Source organism: Eschrichtius robustus, chromosome 4 (assembly GCF_028021215.1).
Source record: "Eschrichtius robustus isolate mEscRob2 chromosome 4, mEscRob2.pri, whole genome shotgun sequence".
NCBI classification, from domain to species: Eukaryota; Metazoa; Chordata; class Mammalia; order Artiodactyla; family Eschrichtiidae; genus Eschrichtius; species Eschrichtius robustus.
In genome coordinates, this window is record NC_090827.1 from 120,489,599 (window position 1) to 120,511,025 (window position 21,427).

The 21,427-nt window shown below is 38.8% G+C and overlaps 1 protein-coding gene across 2 annotated transcripts in view; it reads right to left on the minus strand.

The window, feature by feature from the left end:
* Positions 1-2,021: 2,021 nt before the first annotated feature.
* The window catches only part of PAPSS1 (3'-phosphoadenosine 5'-phosphosulfate synthase 1), a 103,767-nt gene continuing 84,361 nt past the window's right edge, over positions 2,022-21,427 (minus strand). For both annotated transcript variants that reach the window (XM_068543275.1, XM_068543276.1), the window contains exons 11-12: positions 18,432-18,661; positions 2,022-2,689 (exon numbers count right to left, since the gene is read on the minus strand). In XM_068543275.1, the coding sequence (XP_068399376.1) occupies positions 2,551-2,689; positions 18,432-18,661 (369 nt within the window). In that variant the 3' untranslated portion in view covers positions 2,022-2,550. The remainder of the gene's footprint in view (positions 2,690-18,431; positions 18,662-21,427) is intronic.

Here is a 21,427-nt window from a genome sequence, read left to right on the forward strand (position 1 = left end):
GTTTTCATCATGTCCCTCTCTGGTGGGTTGAGAACAAGGGGCACTATGGGACTAACTCAGAAAGGACAATTACATGACAGAACACAAAGCTCCTTTTTCGACCACATTTCACCCTGATGCTGTTGATTTCTGTTCTAAACGTTCTCAGCTTGATTTTATGAGTATATTTTTATAATTTTAAAAGGATAAGTTTTCTGAGTGCTAAGTATTAAGAATTTTTCTCTATATTTAAACTTTTAAAATATGCTAACAGGGACTTCCCTGGTGGCACAGTGGTTAAGAATCCGCCTGCCAATGCAGGGGACACGGGTTCGACCCCCGGTCCGGGAAGATCCCACATGCCGCGGAGCAACTAAGCCCGTGCGTCACAACTACTGAGCCTGCGCTCTAGAGCCCGCGAGCCACAACTACTGAGCCCACGTGCCACACCTACTGAAGCCCACGTGCCTAGAGCCTGTGCTCCACAACAAGAGAAGCCACCGCAATGAGAAGCCCGCGCACCACCACGAAGAGCAGCCCCCGCTCGCCACAGCTAGAGAAAGCCCGCACGCAGCAACGAAGACCCAACACAGCCAAAAATAAATAAATAAATTTTAAAATAAATAAAATATGCTAACAGTAAAAATCACCTTGAATTTAGCACTATCAAGATTTTAATGTGAAGTATACATTTTTTCACGTCACCTGTTACCATCAGGGTTCTTGGCACACAACAGAAACTCTAAATAATTTAGGCAGCAAAGGAATACATGGGGAGGCTGTTGGGTCTCTTACAGAATTGATGGAAAATGCAAGAGAATGAGGCTTGGAAAATGGTCAGGAACAAAAGGAGGTTAGTGGCAGAGGACTCAGCCAAGGTCATACCTGGAATATTCAAGATAGGGTACCACTTTTGCATAGGAGACCCCCACTGCCACGAGCACCACCACCACTGCCCCCAGAATCCTGACTCTGTCGCTGCCACCATGAAACCACAACTCATTCTGTCCTTACATCTTTGCATCATTCCTACACATTCAACACTTCAGGCTGGAGTTTCTGAATTAGCTGAGCTGAAGTGCTATGCCACACCTTAGTTGTCTGTGGTTGGAGAGCCCATCTCCAATCCTTCAACCTTTATATATACATAAAAATTGAAGATTTATACAAGATTTATATAAAGGAGATCTCCCTAAAAGAGATGTAGATAATGTGGAGCCAAAAAAGTCATATCAACTATCACCTCTAATTCTTCCTATCAACATATGCATTCATATACTTTTTACATCGTCCACTAATGAATATTTTCATTCAGTATCCACTAGTGAATAAATCCATCCACTAGAAACTATTTACTCATATTCTCCATTTTTTTTCTATTTATCAACTTTCTCACTAATTGATTCCCTCAGTGATCTGTTTTTACTTTGTTTTCGTTTTTCCTTCTATTTCTTTTCCTAGTGGTATTTTATTCCCATTTGCCTTAATGACAATACATTATCTCTGTGTATAATCTGCCATCTCTTTATAATGCTGAATTTTCAAGGCCAGATCACGCAAGATTATTTCATCGTAGGAAATACGACTGCAAATCAAAAATGCTGGCATCTCAACCAAAATTATATATCCAGTCCCTAAGTAAGCATCTCCTCTTGAATATTCTACTTGAGGATATACTACAAAAGCAAACTTGATATGCTGCCCACCCCCCGCCATGAACTAACCTCCCTCTATCATGTCTCTATTACTAGTACCACCATCTTAGGTATTTAAGAATATCGGAGAGATATTTGGGGAAACAGGTTGAGTTTTTGGATGGACTGAGAATGCATTATTATTTTCCCACTTAAAAATTCACTATGAAACAGTGCTTGGAACTAATTATTATCAATAGATTCCAGTAATGAAAGACGCCTGTATTTTCCCTTCCCCATCAGAAACTTCTTCACAAGAAGGATAAAGTATGTGTAAACAAAACAATATTTTTAAAAAGTCACATAAATAAGAAGCCAAAAAGTTTAATTTTATTGAATAAAGTTCATTCAGGGCTTACATAGATATTAATATACTTTAGATCATAACAGTTGAGAGATCAATAGCTGATAGGAAGGAAGAAAGCAGTTTGTACTTTCAATGTAAAAAAAAAAATCTAAATGCTACAGATGTCTTGTAAAATTCCCAAAACAAGGTCTAGCCAAGTTTATTGTTTAGTGGATTTTTTTTCTTTTTTCAAGAGATGAAAAGTGAGATTCAATGTGTATACTATTGGTTACAACTGATATAACAGCTTGAAAAAATCATGAGACAGAAGCATAAATATAATACAAAAAGACTGTATTGTAGGAATATTTAACTATAAGTGGAAAAGATACATTAAAACCATGAGTGTGTTACACTAGTTCAGAACAGAACTCATAAGGCAGACCAAAACTGATGCTAGTTAAGGAAAAGGGTCTGTTTTTAGGAAGCATGTCCATACAGATACCACCACAAAGAAATGCCAACAGTAACTACATGGTCCCCTCTTGTTACTCAGTGAGGTGTCACAGGTGAAATGACTGGGTTAACAGCTTAAGCTTTCTCCAAGGATTTGTAGTATTCCATCAGCACGGTCCAGGCCTTGGGAGCCATGAAACCTTCAGGAGGTTTCTGGCCTTCTCGGGCAAGTTTGCGCATTCGTGTTCCTGATATAAATTCAAAGTCTTCATGGCTGAAAGGGAGAGAAAAAATAAAAATATTTCACATTTAAAAAAACTTAGTTATAGTGAAATTTTAAAAAACATTTGTTCCTTCTGTTCATGGTAGACAAGCTTAATGAAAAAACTATCTGGATGAAATGTACTACTTACAAGTATCAACCTGATTTCAAGTTTGTCATTGAGCAAAAAACACCACACTATCAAAACTTACAAAAGAAAAAAAAAACAAAAAACAATGATCCCTCAGGTGGCCCTTTTATAGACATACCCATTTCCCTCCCTCCTTCCCAACCCCTGGCAACTAATAATTTAGAAATAGAAATTTTTTTTTTAGAAAAACATATAATTTAGATGTTTTAGATACACATATTGAAAACTTTTTAGGCAGTCTGAATCTGGAAAGCTAAATGCATTTTGGAACATTAAGAGAAAAATGGAACTTAAAAAATAACAACAGCACGTAAGTAGCAATAACTAATATTATTCCATTGATAAGCTATTACGCAAAGGTGGTGCTAGTTCTTTTCATCTTCACACCTACAAAAACACACAAAAGCCCTTAGACCATTAAGCACAGAGCACCTATGGCTATGACACATACTGTCTACTGGTAATTTCAACCTCTTCCCTCAAACAAGGGAACCAACTAGATAGCAGACCCAAGAACACAGCAAGAGTTCTGGGTCACTCAAGTCACCGGATCACATTCCCTGTTTACTCCTAGTCAGCGACTGTATGTTCCATCCCCACTTTGCTATTTGTGGAGTTAATCTGAGAATTGAGTGAAATCATAAACTGCAAGTGGCCCTTGTTTCTAGAGGTATGCCAGGTATGTTTTAACTAATAATCACACTTCTAGGAATCTACGTAAAGGAGCTAATCAGAGATGCCAACAAATATCATGCCTAAAGATAGCTGTCTGAAAACTGTTTTACGATAGTTAAAAATGTTGTAAATAATCTAACAGTTGAAGGTCTAAGTAAATTGTGGTACAGCCCTGAGTAGAGTTACACAGTCATTAAAGTATAGTTAAAGATTGGATAAAATGTTCACGATGTAATAATGGTAAGTGAAATAATCAGGACGCAAAACTTTATATACAATACCAATGCAATTTTGTTAAAATAAGGGGGTGGGAGGAGGAGAAGATCATAAAGAAATACACCCAAACGTTAACAGTGGTTATTTCTATGAAGTGGTATCACAGGTGCTTTTAGTTTTGTCATGATAGTTTCTGCAGTTTTCTACAATGATGATTTATATTATCAATACCAAAATAAAATTTAAAATAACATATTATTATCAATAAGAGCTTATTTTTAATATCTCTATCCAAAAGTGAGTTAAATAATTTTAAATAATGTGACCTTTAATTGATCTGAAACCTCAATCATTTGGAACACTGCCCTGATGAGAGCAGATAAACAGGATGCTGATATAGCATTATACTCCCTATTCTGGCCCTACAGGAGTTACACTGGCTATTAATTCACCCCTAAATGACAGACATCAGCAGTAAAGAGTATATCTGAACAGTGCTGGGGACATACAGCATTTTCAGTAAATAATGACCAGTGATCAAGTACTTTATTAGCTTTCTGACTAGGAACTCAATAAATATTTGGTGAAATATGAAAGAATGAAAAGGTATATGTATAGAAAATTTTTATTCAATATAGAACCATTCAGAGTCTTATAGAAGTCACTACTCTCCATCCCCTGGCCAAAAAAGGGTAAGATGGGGTTTCTGATTGCTGTGGTTCATCTGAGCTCCTTGTATATTCCCTTTTCTCTAAATCTGGATTATTCACATGTAGAGGTTTCTACATGCCCTTCATGACCTCTTCAATAGTCATCTTCTGATCTAGCTTCTCCCTTGACCTTGCTCACCTCCATTTTATTTGGGGGAACCTGGTTCACTTAGTCTATCTATGAGCTCTTGGGTTGTCCACTTGGTAGGACTGAGCTCCAGACCAAGGAAGAATTATTGTGATTTCCTCATGATCCAGTGTGCCCCAGTTTCTGGCCTCTCCTGCTTTTCTAATTTGCATTGTCTGTGTGCTCAATGACCCGACTGCTCACTGGGCTTCTGAACCTTGGACTTGGTTATATTATCACCAGCCTCTACATATCTTGCATCTGGCCGGTCCTTAGGCCTGCCCACTACTGTTAGTTCCTAAGATCAACTTGACTCTTGGTCCTGGATCTAGGTTTCCCTCTCATAATCGTTGCTGGTCCTAATTCTGGCCTTTCCAACTCCCCAGAGAGGTACCCAGAGTTTAATGAATGTCTTACCCCACTCTGAAACATCTAAGAGTCTGAGAGTTTTATTCTGGAATGCTACACATACAGGATAAGAATATAAAAAAGTGTAACTCATTTAATCAGCCACAGGAAAATCAACGTTAATGCTTTATAATCCCGTCTCTTGCTATTAAGCAGAAGTCACTACTTCTTTAACTCACGCATGTGACATCTTCCCCTAGTAACCTGTCCGCTCTTCTATTCTCTGCACTACCAGAAAGACAGGAAGATATACATTCAACTCAATATTTCAACAGCTCTCATCTTCTCAGGTAAAACATCTTTTAAATGTCTGCTCACGTTTTCAAAGATGACCGAAGAAAAGGAAAGTTTAACAGATATTGCTCCAAAGCAAGATGGATTCAAGTAGTTTAAATCTAGGGAGTATCTCCCACTTCTATCATGTGTTCAATGTGCAAGAAAAGTCAAATCTACTATAATAAACTGGCCCATGCAGATGTGTTGGTTACAATAGTTCAAATATGAAGTAAGCTATCATCTTTCTCTTACATAAATGACTACAACTTAAGGGGAGAAAAAGAAATTGACTGCATGTGAGATGGGCCTAGGAAAAAAGCAAGACTATGAGAGGAGCTTTCCAAAAAATTCAGGAAAGGTTGGGGTTAGAAACATAATTTTTAAATTTATCAACACTAAAATGAAAACCCAGTTTGAGAAAATGGACAAGCTCTCCAAGAAAGAAGACTTGCCGAAAGGGAAAGCATTTGTCGAAAGAGTAAGAAGAAAACCAAGATGATTATATGGAGGTCATGGAAAAAGAAAAAAATTTAATGTGAAGGCCACAGAGGGGCTAAGGAAGATGACCATGAGGGGGGGAAAAAATCCACTGGATAAACGAATCAGAATTTAAATTTTCTTTAATCAAGGAGTTTCAGTGGATGATGAAGGAAAGAGATGGAGTGGTAAAGTGGCAGAGATACACAGTGGAGAAAAGATTTTTTTTTTTTATAAGAAAAGGGAGGTCTTAGCATGTGTATAGGCAGAAGAAAATAAGTGGCATACAATGAGAAAAGGGAGGAGGATGAAAGCCAGGAGAGGGTAACAGGAAAGAAATGAAAGATGGAGAGGAAAGTCTGGGATGAAGAACACAGAGAAAGGAGCTCTGACAAGGAGGGTGAAAAATGAAGAAAAGAAGAAACAGTGATGACGTGGAGTTAGAAAAAGATGAGGTGGTTAATGCAAGATGGTCTCAAGCTTCTCAGTAAAAATGTAAGGTTGTCTCCTGTGGGTAAACAGAACCTGTGTGGGAATGAACTGATAATAGGATCCATCAACACAGTTTGGTGACTATCTCTAGGCTAGAGAGGTTACCCCTCAGGGCAGGGCTTAGCAAAGCAGCATCTGGAGAGGAAGTCAAGGGCGTGGAGGGGTCCAGATCTCTCCAATTGCATCTAAAAAACCCTCATTCCAACCTGATGTAAAACTGGTTAGTTCAGCTGAGAATCATTTGACAAATATTGCTTGAATGTTTTAGTTCCTTAGGAGGGTCACTTATCAATTCCCTAAATAAGTGTCATTAAGGAAAATTATGACCCTAGATCTTTCTGGCCATGTCAATTTAAAATTTTGAATTCAGAAAGGAAACCCTGTGTCCCATGCATAAAGTACCTGTTCCTGACGGGGCAATGAAAAAGAAATGAGGGACCAGCTTGCAGAATGACTCTGTCCTGACTTTGTGATTAAAGGAAAAAAGCCAGACCAATTAAAGTCCATTCTTTCCTCAGAATGCCAAACAGTCTGAAATCCAGAAGTCTCCTTGCATTCCTTCTGAATTTGAATTTTAAAACCAAAGTCCCTGGGTACCTCTTTTCCTGACGCTATTTCACACTCCATCTGCCCCACATGCCACAAGCATTTCTTCATCACATGAAACGGGACTTTCTGCTGCCACATGCTGGTGGTTCCTTCCACTCCACCCTGGCTATGGAAAACACATTTATTTCCCTCTGCCTCAGACTTGTATTTCTATCCCTCACCTGAGGATTTAGTTTTTTATCAGAAGTCAGGTGCAAGGACTTGACACTAGAGGCACTATCTGTAATCTAATCACAGTTTTCACAATTACATCTTTAAATGGATAGCACTTTACAGAAAAAAATTAAATCAAGGAAAAACTGAGGCATTTGGGGAATGCTCTAAAACTAGCTCTGAACTTTACCTGTGAGTAATCGGGAATCTGGCAGAAGCAGAAAAGGCTACTAAACCTTAGGCTTTCACTACAAAGCAATTCTAGCCAGTCCATCTAATTACACTGGTTAACCCACCTCCATGGCACCTGAAAAAGGAAATGCAAGTCTGTTTTTTTTTTTTTTCTTCCCTTTTCAAAACCACTTGGTCACAGATTCTTACAATCCACAGCTGACAGAACGCCTCCTCTTAAAACACACACACACACACACACACACACACACACCCCCCAAAGAACAAAAAACAAAAAAAGCCAAAACAAAACCAAAAACACCAAAAAGAACAACTGAAGGGGAAGGGGTTAGAATGCAAGGACAGAAAAAGCACACCATCCAGCAGACTATGTGGGACCCTGTGGGTCCAGCATCTTGTCCCATGTGGGACACACAACTACATATGGCCAGCATCTTGACCAACTCCAAAGTACAACAGCTCCTGGCCACTTGTTGAAGATTTTAATTCTTTACAAATATCTGCTGTCTCTCAGTCCACATATGTGGCCATCAGAGCCACCAGCACAAGCTGTCCAGACAAGAAGCTGGGGTCAGCCCAGGGGCCTTCAATTTTATCCTTCAAAAGTTCATATTCAATTAGACCAGCTTTTTAAAAAATACTAATTAGATAATAAGCAATCAGAGACGCAAAGGGGAGCTTCTTCTCTGATGGAACTAAAAATAATGGTAGTAACTTATAAGTGAATCTAATTAACTATTTGGGGGCTAACTACCTTTCATTTAACTCGAAAGAAACTCATATATAATACAGTATACATCAAGACACTAAGAATTCTCTTCAAATACAAATCATCTGTTCAAAACCAGATAATTAGTTATTTATGGCTTTCCAGGAGCCAAAAAGCATGGTAATCATGCATGACAAATTTAACAATTTTTATTTCCAAACCAAAGACCAACTGAAATACATGAAAAATTTAATTATCTCGAACTAATTTATCAAAATCCTTAATTCAACATGTTTTCCTCCCCTCAAAAATCTTATAAATAAAAGCTAGAGAACAGCTCCTATCAGACATTCAGTCAAACAAGAAGTTTCCAGGGAATGCCTACTCATCTTTGTTCCAATCCCCATTGCAAGCTACCTAAACCTAAACTATCATTTCATTAACTCTTGCCTGCACTAATGCACACCTTCACACTGACTTCCCTCCCATCTTTCTCTTTTCTATACTGCTACGTCATTTCTATACTTTTATGTGCCACGTAGTAGTTTCAAACTTGTTTTTGTTTTAATAAACACTGCAAGTATAGTTACTTTGTAATCCATGTCTGGTAATTCTAGTATGTGAAGTCTCTGCAGGTCTGCTTGTGCCAACTGTAGTTTCCCTTTTTTTTTTTCCCTTGCTTTGGTGCTATGTTTCCTTGTATACGTTATCATTTTTTACTTAAGCTGTTCATTAAGCTTGTATAATTATTTGTGGGAATAAATTGAGGTCTAGGACAAAGCAGTAATGCTCTAGCGACAGTCTACATTTGCTTCTGCTGAATACTTAGAGGCATGCCCAGTTAAGAACCACCAAAAACTAATTTCATGGCTTGAGGGCTTTTGGTTGTTTATTTGTTTTGTTTTGATACAACCCGGGTAGTATGAGTTTGGCCCATGTGAACAGTTCTGAGCTTTTTTTTTTAAATTAATTATTTATTTATTTATTTATTTTTGGCTGTGTTGGGTCTTCATTTCTGTGCAAAGGCTTTCTTTAGTTGCGGCGAGCGGAGGCCACTCTTCATCGCGGTGCGCGGGCCTCTCACTGTCGTGGCCTCTCTTGTTGCGGAGCACAAGCTCCAGACGCGCAGGCTCAGTAGCTGTGGCTCACGGGCCTAGTTGCTCCGCGGCATGTGGGATCTTCCCAGACCAGGGCTCGAACCCGTGTCCCCTGCATTGGCAGGCAGATTCTCAACCACTGCGCCACCAGGGAAGCCCAGTTCTGAGCTTTTGAGCCTAAAGCTCAGGGCTGTGCTCAGTCTCCTGGGGTAGGGGAATGGGTGCGGTTCACTTCAGATTCTCTCTTAACTACCTAAGGTGGGAGGGAGCATCAGCTCAATGGGAGTGTCTCCTGTTGGGACTCCCCACCTCGGTCAAGACCAGGGAAATCAACACTCAAATTTGCTAGGTCAACCAGGACAAAAGCAACAACACTCAACTTACCTGAAGTTCTAACCTTCATTTAATAGTTCAGCCTCACAGTTCTTATCATGTTATCAGCACCACAGTACTTTTATGAAAACGTTTTCCTTTATCCAGCATTTTTAGTTAATTTCTCAGGAGAATCAATCTGTATAATCCAACTTACCTAATTACCAAAAACCTGAACTTCCCAATATTTAATGTACACGGTAACAACACACTATCTTTTCAAAATCTATTCTAGTTTGTACCATTCAAAGAACTGCCTTATCTAGTTCCTGTCTCATCATCCTTCTTTCACTCTCTTTTCCAGCCCACCCTGGCCTTCTTCCCAAACCCTCTGGGTCTATCTCACCTCAGCACCTTTGCATGCACTTATCCCTTTGTCCAGAATGCTATTACCTCCTTCTTTACCAAGGGAATGCCTAACTCATCTTTTGGAGCTCAGCTCAAATGTCTCTTGCTCCAGGAACCCATCCCTGATAACCCAGACTTGGTCACACAAGTGCTAGCAGAGCTTCCCACAAGTCTTCTGCAAAGCACATGCCATCCTTAAGTGGTTTACTGTCTGTCTTCTCTAGAATGTAAGTCCTATGAAGGCAACAACAATATCTGCTTGTTTCCAACCACAGTGCCCACATTTAGCAATGACATGTATGTAGTAAAGACTCAACAAATAGTTAATAAATGAATAAAGCATAGCAAAGTTGGAAAGTTCTATACTAATTTCCATGTAACATGTTGACTTTAAAACAAGACACAGCATATATAAAATATATAATTTGACTTTCAAAAATATACATAGTATTATGTCCCTAATTATGATTAAAATGTATAGTAAGAAAAGACAATACAATAGATTTTAAATTAGACCTTATCAGTTAATGGTTACGCAATAACCCCCTGCAATAAAATATGTGCAAAATCTACAAACACAGGACAAGATTCATTGGCAAGTTCATGCAGTTACAGTCAGACTTCTACAAGTTTTTAAAAGAAACATCAAAATTAATAAAAACAAAGCACTTTATAAATGAATGGAAAAGACAGTTCCCCAGTACTCTAACAAATATTTATGTATGGCAAAGACTACATAGCAAGAAAGAAAAAGAAAAGAATTCACTCAAGAAATATTTCAGGGGGGCTTCCCTGGTGGCGCAGTGGTTGAGAATCTGCCTGCCAATGCAGGGGACACGGGTTCGAGCCCTGGTCTGGGAAGATCCCACATGCCACGGAGCAACTGGGCCCGTGAGCCACAACTACTGAGCCTGCGCGTCTGGAGCCTGTGCTCCGCAACAAGAGAGGCCGCGATGGTGAGAGGCCCGCGCACCGCGATGAAGAGTGGTCCCCACTTGCCACAATTAGAGAAAGCCCTCGCAGAGAAACGAAGACCCAACACAGTCATAAATAAATAAATAAATAAATAAATAAATAAATAAATAAATAAAAGAACGTGAATCTCTTTAAAAAAAAAAAAAAGAAATATTTCAGGGGTCAATATGACAAGACCTGGATGTGAAGAGTGAGGCAAAAGGATAAAGGACTTCGATTCTACATAACGGGGAGAACAAGTAACTAAGGAAATTTAGGATTTGGAGATATATGAGGGAAAAGGTAAAGTTGCTTCTGGGCATTTTAAATAATAACAAGAAATCTAAGCAGAAAACACCCATTAGCGTGGTAGATAGAATTCTAAGATGGCCTTCATGACCTTCACCCCATGGTGTTACTACCATGATATGTCCTTATCTGGCAAAAGGAATTTTGCAGATGCCATTAAATTTGCTAATCAATTGACCAAAAATAGTGAAATTATCTGAGTGGGCCTAACCTAATCACTAAAGCTCTCTAAAAGCAAATATTCTCAGATGACAGCAGTAGTCAGAGATTTGAAGTCTGAGAGGGATTTGACCTGAGGGAGGTTCTACTGCTGAGATGAGGGGGCCCACAAGGAAGACTCTCAACGTGGCTTCTAGCTGCAGAGAGCAATCCCCCCCTACTGCGATAGCCAGTAAGAAGATGGCGAGCTCAGTCCTAAAACCGTGAGGAACTGAATTCTGCCAACAAGAGTCATCTTGGAAGCTGATTCTTTTCAGAGCCTTCAGATAAGAGCCCAGCCTGGCCAGAGAGTCCAGCTTGGCCCACCCAGACTTCTGACCTAAGGAACTGTGAGGTAATAAATGAGTAAGGTTTTAAGCCACTAAATTTGTGTCAGTTTGTTACACAGCAATAGAAAGCTAACATAATTAGCAACTTGGAAACACTGAGGAATAGCTTTAAGAGTCACCACACAGAAACCACTAGAACAGATGAGCTTTCCTGTAGAAAGTAAATAAAAGAAGTGAAGAATATATGAGAAAAGCCTTGAAGGATGCCTCTTAAGTAGAATGCTTTTAAAAAATGACACTAATAGTACATGATTTAAGGTGTACTCCAGCATTACAAAATATGAAAGAAGTACTCTACTGATAACATGGAAATAACCAGACAGCAAACATTTATGTCCACCTGTCCCTTCACTGACTCATTTCCACCAGGCACTCTCACTCATGTGCACTCTCTTTTTGGTGAGTTGCTATTTCAATAATCTGAACCAAAATTTTGCATTTATCTATCCAAATACGAAGAAGATTTACTGCATAAAGGAGAAAAAATTAGAAATAGCTGAATTATCTCTAAATGTTTGTAATATGTGAAAGAATGGGCTTTAATCTTGTACTCCTAAAACTAAATTTCCTTGAGTCATTATTACAGCTAATATGAACCTACTTAACTTCCTAAGTATAAACAGATGATTTTTATCATAATTCTTATCAATAATATCTTGCCTGTAATCTTGATGAAGTTTGTTTCTTTCTCCCTAAGCCTTGTCTTACACTGGTATTTAATCAAATCAAAAGCTACAAAATCATTAATTACATAAAATCTGGCATTGAATAACAGCCATTAATCAAACATAAGACAACCTCATATGTGCATAATTAATAACTGTTTTCTCACTACATCAAAGACTATCGCCTTTCCACAAAATTTTAATCACTTTCCAACATATCCCCATCAACTTAATTATATTTGAACATAAATATAAAAAATTAGAAAACTAAGGCAGTTTTAAAGCTTCCCAAGTTACAATTTATAAAGATTTGGTAACTCAAAAAAAATTCCAAGAAAATGAGCCAGTCATGCAACTAATACAGAATTCATCATTGGAAAATCTTATGAGAACTGATGTAATTATTTAGCTTTTGAATGATTAAAAGAGAGACTTAAAGAAATACTACACAGATTTAACAAAACATGAAAGTTATCAAGGGCTTCCCAGCGCATCATTCAGCTACATACAGATGGGTTCTAGGATCCTGTGTGTGATTAAATCAGATGATCATGCAAAGAAACCACAGTAAGTAAACACATCGGCGCAAGAAGTATAAAAGAAAAGCTCAACTCTATTTAGTTTTGCTTCCTTAACTCATCAAAACGGAAACTCACCTAAGTTTTAAGCATTTGGCCACTAGCAGAACAATTCTATTTCTCACCCCTCACTCTATAAGTGACCAATTGTTACTTTCAGAACAAGGTTATGCTCAAACATCTTGTACACAAAGTATACAAATAAATTGCATGCTGGGTGAGAAGTGAAGGGCTGCCCTGCCCAGGATTCCATCTCTGACACTATACAGTCTACAGATTTGTAGGAAGGCAAGGCTACGGAGCTTTCAAAAGAATTGTCAATGGGTAATCCTCTCTCCAGACTAAGGAAATTAAAATCTCTGATGGTGGCCCTACATATTTTGAACCACAGAAGGACAGACCTATATTTGAAACTTGTTTATTTTCCTTAACATTTAATTTGTATTTTCAATCACCTTTTGCAGTAATATAGTTCAAGGTTTACTCTAATTGCTTTTTCTTTTAAGAAATTTTCTTTAAGCTTCTAAGGCATCTCTTCGGTAGAAAAAGTCCATTTACAACTCTCAGCACGTCACTTTTATAGCTGCACTTTTTTTAGACAGTGAAATTGTAGAATGTGTGTATGTATGTATATAAGTATATATATATAGACATACACATACATATACATACATAAACACACACACATTTATTTTTAGGGCAAAACAAAACATGCCACGATTTAGAGCTATTTCTAGGTATTGGCAAACCCTGATTTTGTACAAGGGTAAAAATATTCTGGTTTATTGCAAATTCTTCTCATGGTGTGGTTCTGAAGTATACTATAACCTGGGCCACAACTTGGATCTTCAGAAAGTAACAGTCTCGAGTGGCCACACCAAGGCTACTGGGAACATCACGAGTTCTTTCATATTTCCCCAAACCAGCTATCCACTAAGCCTTTTCTGTTCATTGACTCATAAGGTTTTCCTGTATACTGCTACAGTCTATCACTCAGAAAAGACTGCTATCATCTAAAATTATGCATTTTCTCCAGAATTATTATCATTAAACGAGAAGCCAACAAATCCCTCAAACTCCACTGTTGACAGTAGTATTTCTTTATCCAGATAACTTATCATTTAATTAAATGACACCAAATTTTATGTCCCTTTCAGAAACAAGAGAATGTGTTGATTTTTAAAAAGTTTCTTTTTCCTTCTTGTCTGCACCATTACAAAACAGGCTACAACAAATGAGGACACAGGGTTAGGATCAGCGTTATTCCTGAATGCGCAGTCAACTGCACAGTATCAAGGGAAAAAGGATGAGCGCTCTCAGATTAGAAGTTATTAGACTCAGTCAATTTTTAATTAGCACCTGCCAGTAGAGGTGAACTGATAAAACATAAATTAAAAATAGAGCCAACCCTCTATATCCATGGTTTCCACATCCAAGGATTCGATCAACCTCTGATTGAAAACATCTGGGGGTAAGGGGAGAATTCCAGAAAGTTCCAAAATATAAACCTGTAAAACCAAGAGCGGGTTTTTTGAAAGGGTAAACAAAATCAACAAACCTCTAGCCGGGCTCACCAAGAAGAAAAGAGAGAGGACCCAAATAAACAAAATAAGAAATGAATGAGGAGAAATAACAACTGATGCCACAAAAATACAAAAAGCCAAAAATAAAACTTGAATTTATCATGGGCAGGCAACTATTTACACAGCATTTATATTGTATTAGATATTATAAGTACTCTAGAGGTAATTTAAAGTAGAGAGGAGGATGTGTGTAGGTTACATACAAATAATACACCATTTTATATAAGGGACTTGAGCACCTGCAGATTTTGTTACCTGTGGTGGGGGGTCCTGGAACCGATCCCCCCCAGATACTGAGAGACAACTACTTACTGAACATGAATTGTACTTTACACTAAAAAAGCAGGGGTACTAAATAAGCAGATATAATTTGTACTAAATAAGCATCAATCAACAGAGCATGAAGCACCTACTAATGTAAAAAGAACTAGGAGCTACGATTCCCAGAAATGACTACAGATTTTGAGCTAGAAGGGAATCAACTCATCCACTGCCATCATTGTAGAGATGAAGAAACAAGGCCAGAGATGACACAGGAATCTCAAGTCACGCAGGAAGAACGGGGCTAGCACTCATAACTTCTGATTCTAGAGCCTCACATTGCCACTCTAAATTTACAGAGTGTACCACCTGCAGGCCTATCTCATTTATTGCACTTCATTTTGTAGCGCTTTTCACATATTGAAGGTTTGTGGCAACCCTGCATCAAGCAAGTCTGTTAGCGTCATTTTTCCAACAGCATTTGCTCACTTCGTGTCTCTGTGTCACATTTTGGTAATTCTCACAATATTTTGAACTTTTTCATTATTATTATATTTGGCGACCTATAATCTTGGATGTTACTACTGCAATGGTTTTGGAGCGCCATGAACCACGCCAGTATAAGATGGTGAACTTAATCAATAAACGTGTGTGGGGCTTCTCTGGTGGCGCAGTGGTTGAGAGTCTGCCTGCCAGTGCAGGGGACACGGGTTCGAGCCCTGGTCTGGGAAGATCCCACATGCCGCAGAGCAACTAGGCCCATGAGCCACAACTACTGAGCCTGCACGTCTGGAGCCTGTGCTCTGCAACAAGAGAGGCCACGATAGTGAGAGGCCCGCGCACCGCGATGAAGAGTGGCCCCCGCTTGCCACAACTAGAGAAAGCCCTTGCACAGAAACGAAGACCCAACACAGCCATAAATAAAATAAATAAATAAATAAATAAATAAATAAATTTTAAAAATAAATAGATAAATAAACGTGTGTGTTCTGACTGCCCCACCAACTGGCAGTTCCCCAGTCTCTCGCCCTCTCCTTGGGCCTCCCTATTCCCTGAGACACAACAATATTGAAACTAGGTCAGTGAATAACCCTACAATGGCTTCTAAGTTTTCAAGTCAAAGGAAGAATTGCACGTGTCTCACTTTAAATCAAAAGCTAGAAATGATTAAGCTTATTAATGAGGAAGGCATGCTGAAAAGCAAGACAGGCTGAAAGCTAGGCTTCTTGTGCCAAACAGCCAAGCTGTGAGTGCAAAGGAGAAGTTCTTGAAGGAAATTAAAAGTGCTGCTCCAGTGAACGCATGAATGACAAGAAAGCAAAACAAGCCTTATTGCTGATATGGAGAAAGTTTTAATGGTCTGCACAGATGATCAAACCAGCTACGACATTCCTTTAAGCCAAAGCCTAATCCAGAGAAAGGCCCTAACTCTCTTCAATTCTATGAAGGCTGAGAGAGGTGAGGAAGTTTAAGAAGAAAACTCTGAAGCCAGCAGAGGTTGGTTCATGAGATTTAAGGGAAAGCCATCTCCATAACATACAAGTGCAAGGTGAAGCAGCAAGTGCTGAGGTAGAAGTTGCAGTAACTTATCCAGAAGAACCAGTTCGGATCATTAATGAAGGTGGCTACACTAAACAAGAGATTTTCCATGTAGATGAACAGCCTTCTCTTGGAAGATGATGCCATCTAGGACTTTCACAGCTGAAGAGGAGAAGTCAATGCCTGGCTTCGAAGCTTCAAAGGACAGGCTCTCTTGTCCTCTGGCTCTCTAATGCAGCTGGTGACTTTAAGTTGAAGGCAATGTTCATTTACCATTCCAAAAACCCTACTGTCTTCAAGAATTATGCTAAATCCACTCTGCCTGTGCTCTATAAATGGAACAACAAAGCCTGGATGACAGCACATCTGTTTACAACATGGTTTACTGAATATTTTAAGCCCACTGTTGAGACATACTGCTCAGAAAAAAAGATTCTTTTCAAAATATGACGACTCACTGACAATGCACCTGGTCACCGAAGAGCTCTGATTAAGATGTACAACGAGATTAACGCTATTTTCATGCCTGCTAACACAACATCCATTCTGTAGCCTGTGGATAAAGGACTAATTTCCATTTTCAAGTCTTCTTATTTAAGAAATACATTTCATAAGGCTATAGCTGCCATAGATAGTGATTCCTCTGATGGACATGGGCAAAAGTCAACTGAAAACCTTCTAAAAAGGATTCATCAGTCTAGATGCCATTAAGAACATTTGTGATTCCTGGGAAGAGGTCAAAATACCAGCATTCACAGGAGTTTGGAAGAAGCTGATTCCAACACGCATGGATGACTGGAGGGGTTCAAGGCTTCAGTGGAGGAAAAAACTGCAGATGTGGTGGAAATAGAAAGAGAACTAGAATTAGAAGTGGAGCCTGAAGATGTGACTGAATTGCTGCAATCTCACAATAAAACTTAAACAGATGAAGAGTTGCTTCTAACGGATAAGCAAAGAAAGTGGTCTCTTGAGATGGAATCTACTCCCAGTAAGATGCTGTACAGATTTTTAAATGACAACAAAGAATTTAGAATATTACATAAACTTTAGTTGATAAAAAGCAGCGGCAGGGTTTGAGAGGACAGACTCCAATTTTCAAAGAAGCTCTCTTGTAATCAAATGCTAGTAAGCAGCATTGTGCGCTATCGAGAGACCATTTGTGGAAGGAAGGGCCAGTCAATGCAGCAACCTTCACTGTTGTTCTGCTTTAAGAAATCACCACAGCCCCCCACACTTCGGCAGCCACCATCCGATCAGTCAGCAGCCTTCAACACCTAAGCAAGACCTTCCACCAGCAAAAACATTACAACTCACTGAAGGCTCAGATAAGACTTTATTTTTAGCAATAAAGTATTTTTTAATTGAGGTATGTAAATTGTTTTTTTAGAAATACTATTATTGCGTACTTAATATACTACAGTATAGTGTAAACACAACTTGTATATGTACTAGGAAATAAATATATTTGTCTGACTTGCTTGATTGAAATACTTGCTTTAATTACAGTGGTCTGAAACCGAACCCACAGTATCTCTGAGGTATGTCCGTACTGATATCATCTATAGATAGCAATAAAAGTTTGTCAGTCAAAGGAAGATAGAGGCATGCTCAATACTACCAATAATTTGTATTAAAAGGTGGTTATTTTTTTGCTCCTTCTAAGATCTTTGAAGAAAAAAGTTGCACTCTTAATGGTCAAGAGCGTAGGCTCTGGAGCCATACTGCTTGAGCTCAAGTGCTGAGCTGCCATTTACTGGCTCTGTGACCTTATACAAGTTATTTGAACTCTGTAGGCCTCAGCTTACTACCAACCTACAAAATGGGGATAATAATTGCACCTACTTCACAGGATTATTATCGGGTATTAATTACAGGTATTAATACCTGTAAAGCAATTATGACAGTGCCTATCACACAACGATTGCACAAATATTAGTTAAACTCACTCTCATTACATAGATCCCCTGGGCTTACCCGCAAAATCATCACTAGGCCTTGGTACTAAGTCCTAAGCACTTCTACATGCTCAGTAATATGGCAGACAGAAATGTCATTACTGCCCTTAAACACTTCACAACAAAATTCCTGAGATCATGAACCATGAAACCAGATTCAGTTTTTATTTCTACTTCTAACTTCTGAAATATTGAGAAATTCGTTTCCCTGGTTTGCCTTTCTCTGAAATGGGTACAACAAAGCTTGTCACTGATAAGTTATAGTGAAGATGAGACAGTATGTTGAAGCCCTCGGAGCAGCTCAGAGCACAAAGTGCTTCACAGATCCGCGCAGAGAACGCAAAGCTTACTGCTCAGAGTCATAGTAATCCATCCGCTTCTTCTTCTTGTTATAAGCCGCAACTCGAAAGGGAACTATTTCCAAGGTGATTAGGCCAGGGGCCATGGTCAGCACTTTGGCGCCATGAGTTGGCTCATACAGACCCTTCCCTGTTTCTGGATGAGGCACGCCAGCAGGGTCTCGTCCAACGATATAAAAATTGGCTCCTGCAACCATCCGTGCTCTGCAATGCCACTGGACCTAGAACAAAAATTTTCCTATTAGATAACCATGATTTTATGACCAGCACTTAGAAGTATTAAGTGGATAATAAATGCATATACTTCTTATACAGTCAGTATCAGGAGGAAATCTCAACAGATTAAAATGTTCACTTTGGGAGGCCAGCAACAAAACTGGCAACCCCTCGCCTTCCAAAAAATCTAAAAGTATATACGGTATGGATGTTTATGTATATGTATCTATATATTTGTTTTACTGGTAAGAGATATGTGAATGTACATCTGTGTCTATGTGTAGGATTTTATACAACTATAAGATGTCATTTATATATAGTTCAAAATCTAATATGTTGGTTAGAAATCAGGCTAGTGGTTGATCCTCTGAGAGAGGCAACTGAAAGGGGTTTCTGGGGTAATGATAATGTTCTTTTTTTCCCGCAGCTTTATTGAGTATAATTGACAAATAAACCTGTTTATATTTAAAGCCTACAATGCAATGATTTGATATACATATACATTGTGAAATACCACAATCAAGTTACTGAACACATTCATTACGGCACAGTTACCTTTTTGTGCCTATGGTGAGAGCACTTAAGATCTACTCTCCTAGCAAATCTCAAGTATGCAATACAGTATTATTAACCACAAACACCATGCTGTACAATAGATCCTCAGGACTTACTCATCTTATAACTGAAAGTTTGAATACTTTGACCAACCTTGGAAATAAAAGCTTGTACCTAATCCACTTGGATGTTAGTTCTAGGAGTCCCTGGTAATGTTGTTTCTTGACCCAGGATCCAATCCGGGTGCTGGTAATCAGAGTATGCTCACTGTAAGAGTTCACTGAGCTGTGTGTACACTGTGATGTATGTACTTTTCTCTATGTTATACTTTAATAGGTTAAAAAAAATTGGATGAAAATTATTTAAATTATATGAATATTTACATAAACCAATACTGAGAAAATCCTGTCACCTAAATGATTACTACCTAAAATACTAGATAAGAATAAAACAAGGTGTTGGTTGTGACTAAATAGCCATGCTGCATCCAAAGCTAGCTCTGTAGCCTATACTTTCACATTAATACTGTTTAAAATCAAAAATTAGTTAGTCTAACACCTAGAACTATAGAACTTTAGAAGTTAAAGTAACTAAGAGACCATCATTCTCATTAAAACTCAAAGGAAGTAAACCCTCAAAGGTTAAGTGACTCGGCCAATAGAGTGTAGGACAAACCTGGGTCTGCAAACTTGGTCTTAGCTCCCTTTCAGTGTATGGCTCCATTATTTAGTGATTTACAAAACCATCTCGGTTCTGTGTGAAAAGAGGTATAAATGATGATCACTACACATCACTTTCATTTTATCTCTCTTGATAGTTTCTCTTATACCAAGTATTTTATTTTTATCAACATAGTTCAGAAAGTGCAAGAGCACACCATACCCTACACTTGAATTGGTCACCCTGAGGAGTTTCAACTTTTTTAGTTGTTTCTACTGATATTTACCTGTTTTTCTTTTATTTATTTAGTTATTTAGTTATTTAGGTGCACTGGGTCTTAGATGCAGCATGCGGGATCTTCAGTTGGGGCATGCAGGCTCTAGTTCCCTGACCAGGGATTGAAAGGGATTGAACCCAGGCCCCCTGCATTGAGAGCGCAGAGTCTTAACCACTGGACCACCAGGGAAGTCCTTACCTCTATATTTCTAAGCAGCATGTGTACACTGCTGCATCTTGACTGTTTAATTTTAGATATTATATACTGTCATCCCCGATATCTGTGGATGCTCAAGTCTCACAGTCAGCCCTCTGCACCCAAGGTTCTGCATCCATGGATTCAATCAAGCACAAACTATGTAGTACCGTAGGTATTTACTTTAAAAACCCTGCGTATCAGTGGGCTGCAGAGTTCAAATTTGTGTTGTTCAAGGATCAACTGTAACACAGCCATTATTTCCACATTACTTATTTCCCACTATAAAAGAAGATATGGGACTTCCCTGGTGGCGCAGTGGTTAAGAATCCGCCTGCCAATGCAGGGGACATGGGTTCGAGCCCTGGTCTGGGAAGATCCCACATGCCGCGGAGCAATTAAGCCCGTGAGTCACAACTACTGAGGCCTGTGCTCTAGAGCCCACAAGCCACAACTACTGAGCCCGCGTGCCACAACTACTGAGGCCAGCGTACCTAGAGCCCATGCTCCGCAACAAGAGAAGCCACTGCAATAAGAAGCCCACGCACTGCAATGAAGAGTAGCCCGCGCTTGCCGCAACTAGAGAAGGCCCGCGGGCAGCAATGAAGACCGAACATACCCAAAAATAAATAAATGAATAAATAAATTTTTTTAAAAAAGAGAAGAAGAAGATATTTGGCTCTTACTCCACTATCCTCATTCCCTATCCAATTTACCCAAGAAATACAGTGATATCAATACTTTGGTGAAATAAACATTCATCTGTAAAATGGGAATTACAATAGTATTTATCACATTCAATTTTTAAGAAAATTAACACATGAAACATGTGAGGACTTAGAATAGTACCTGGTATCGAGTAAGTACACAATAAATGTTAGCTGTTATCACCTTTATTTTATTCCTCTCCTTGTACAGCTGTTTGTTTTCCCTAGAGTTAATAATTGTCTTGATTTTTTTCCACTTGCTTAGTTTTCCATATACCTGTGTTTCTATGTACCTTGTACCATCCTTCTTCCTGAACACACAGTTTAATACAATTCTCAGTCTCCCTTGCAGTGTGGCCATATGGCTGAGTTCTGGC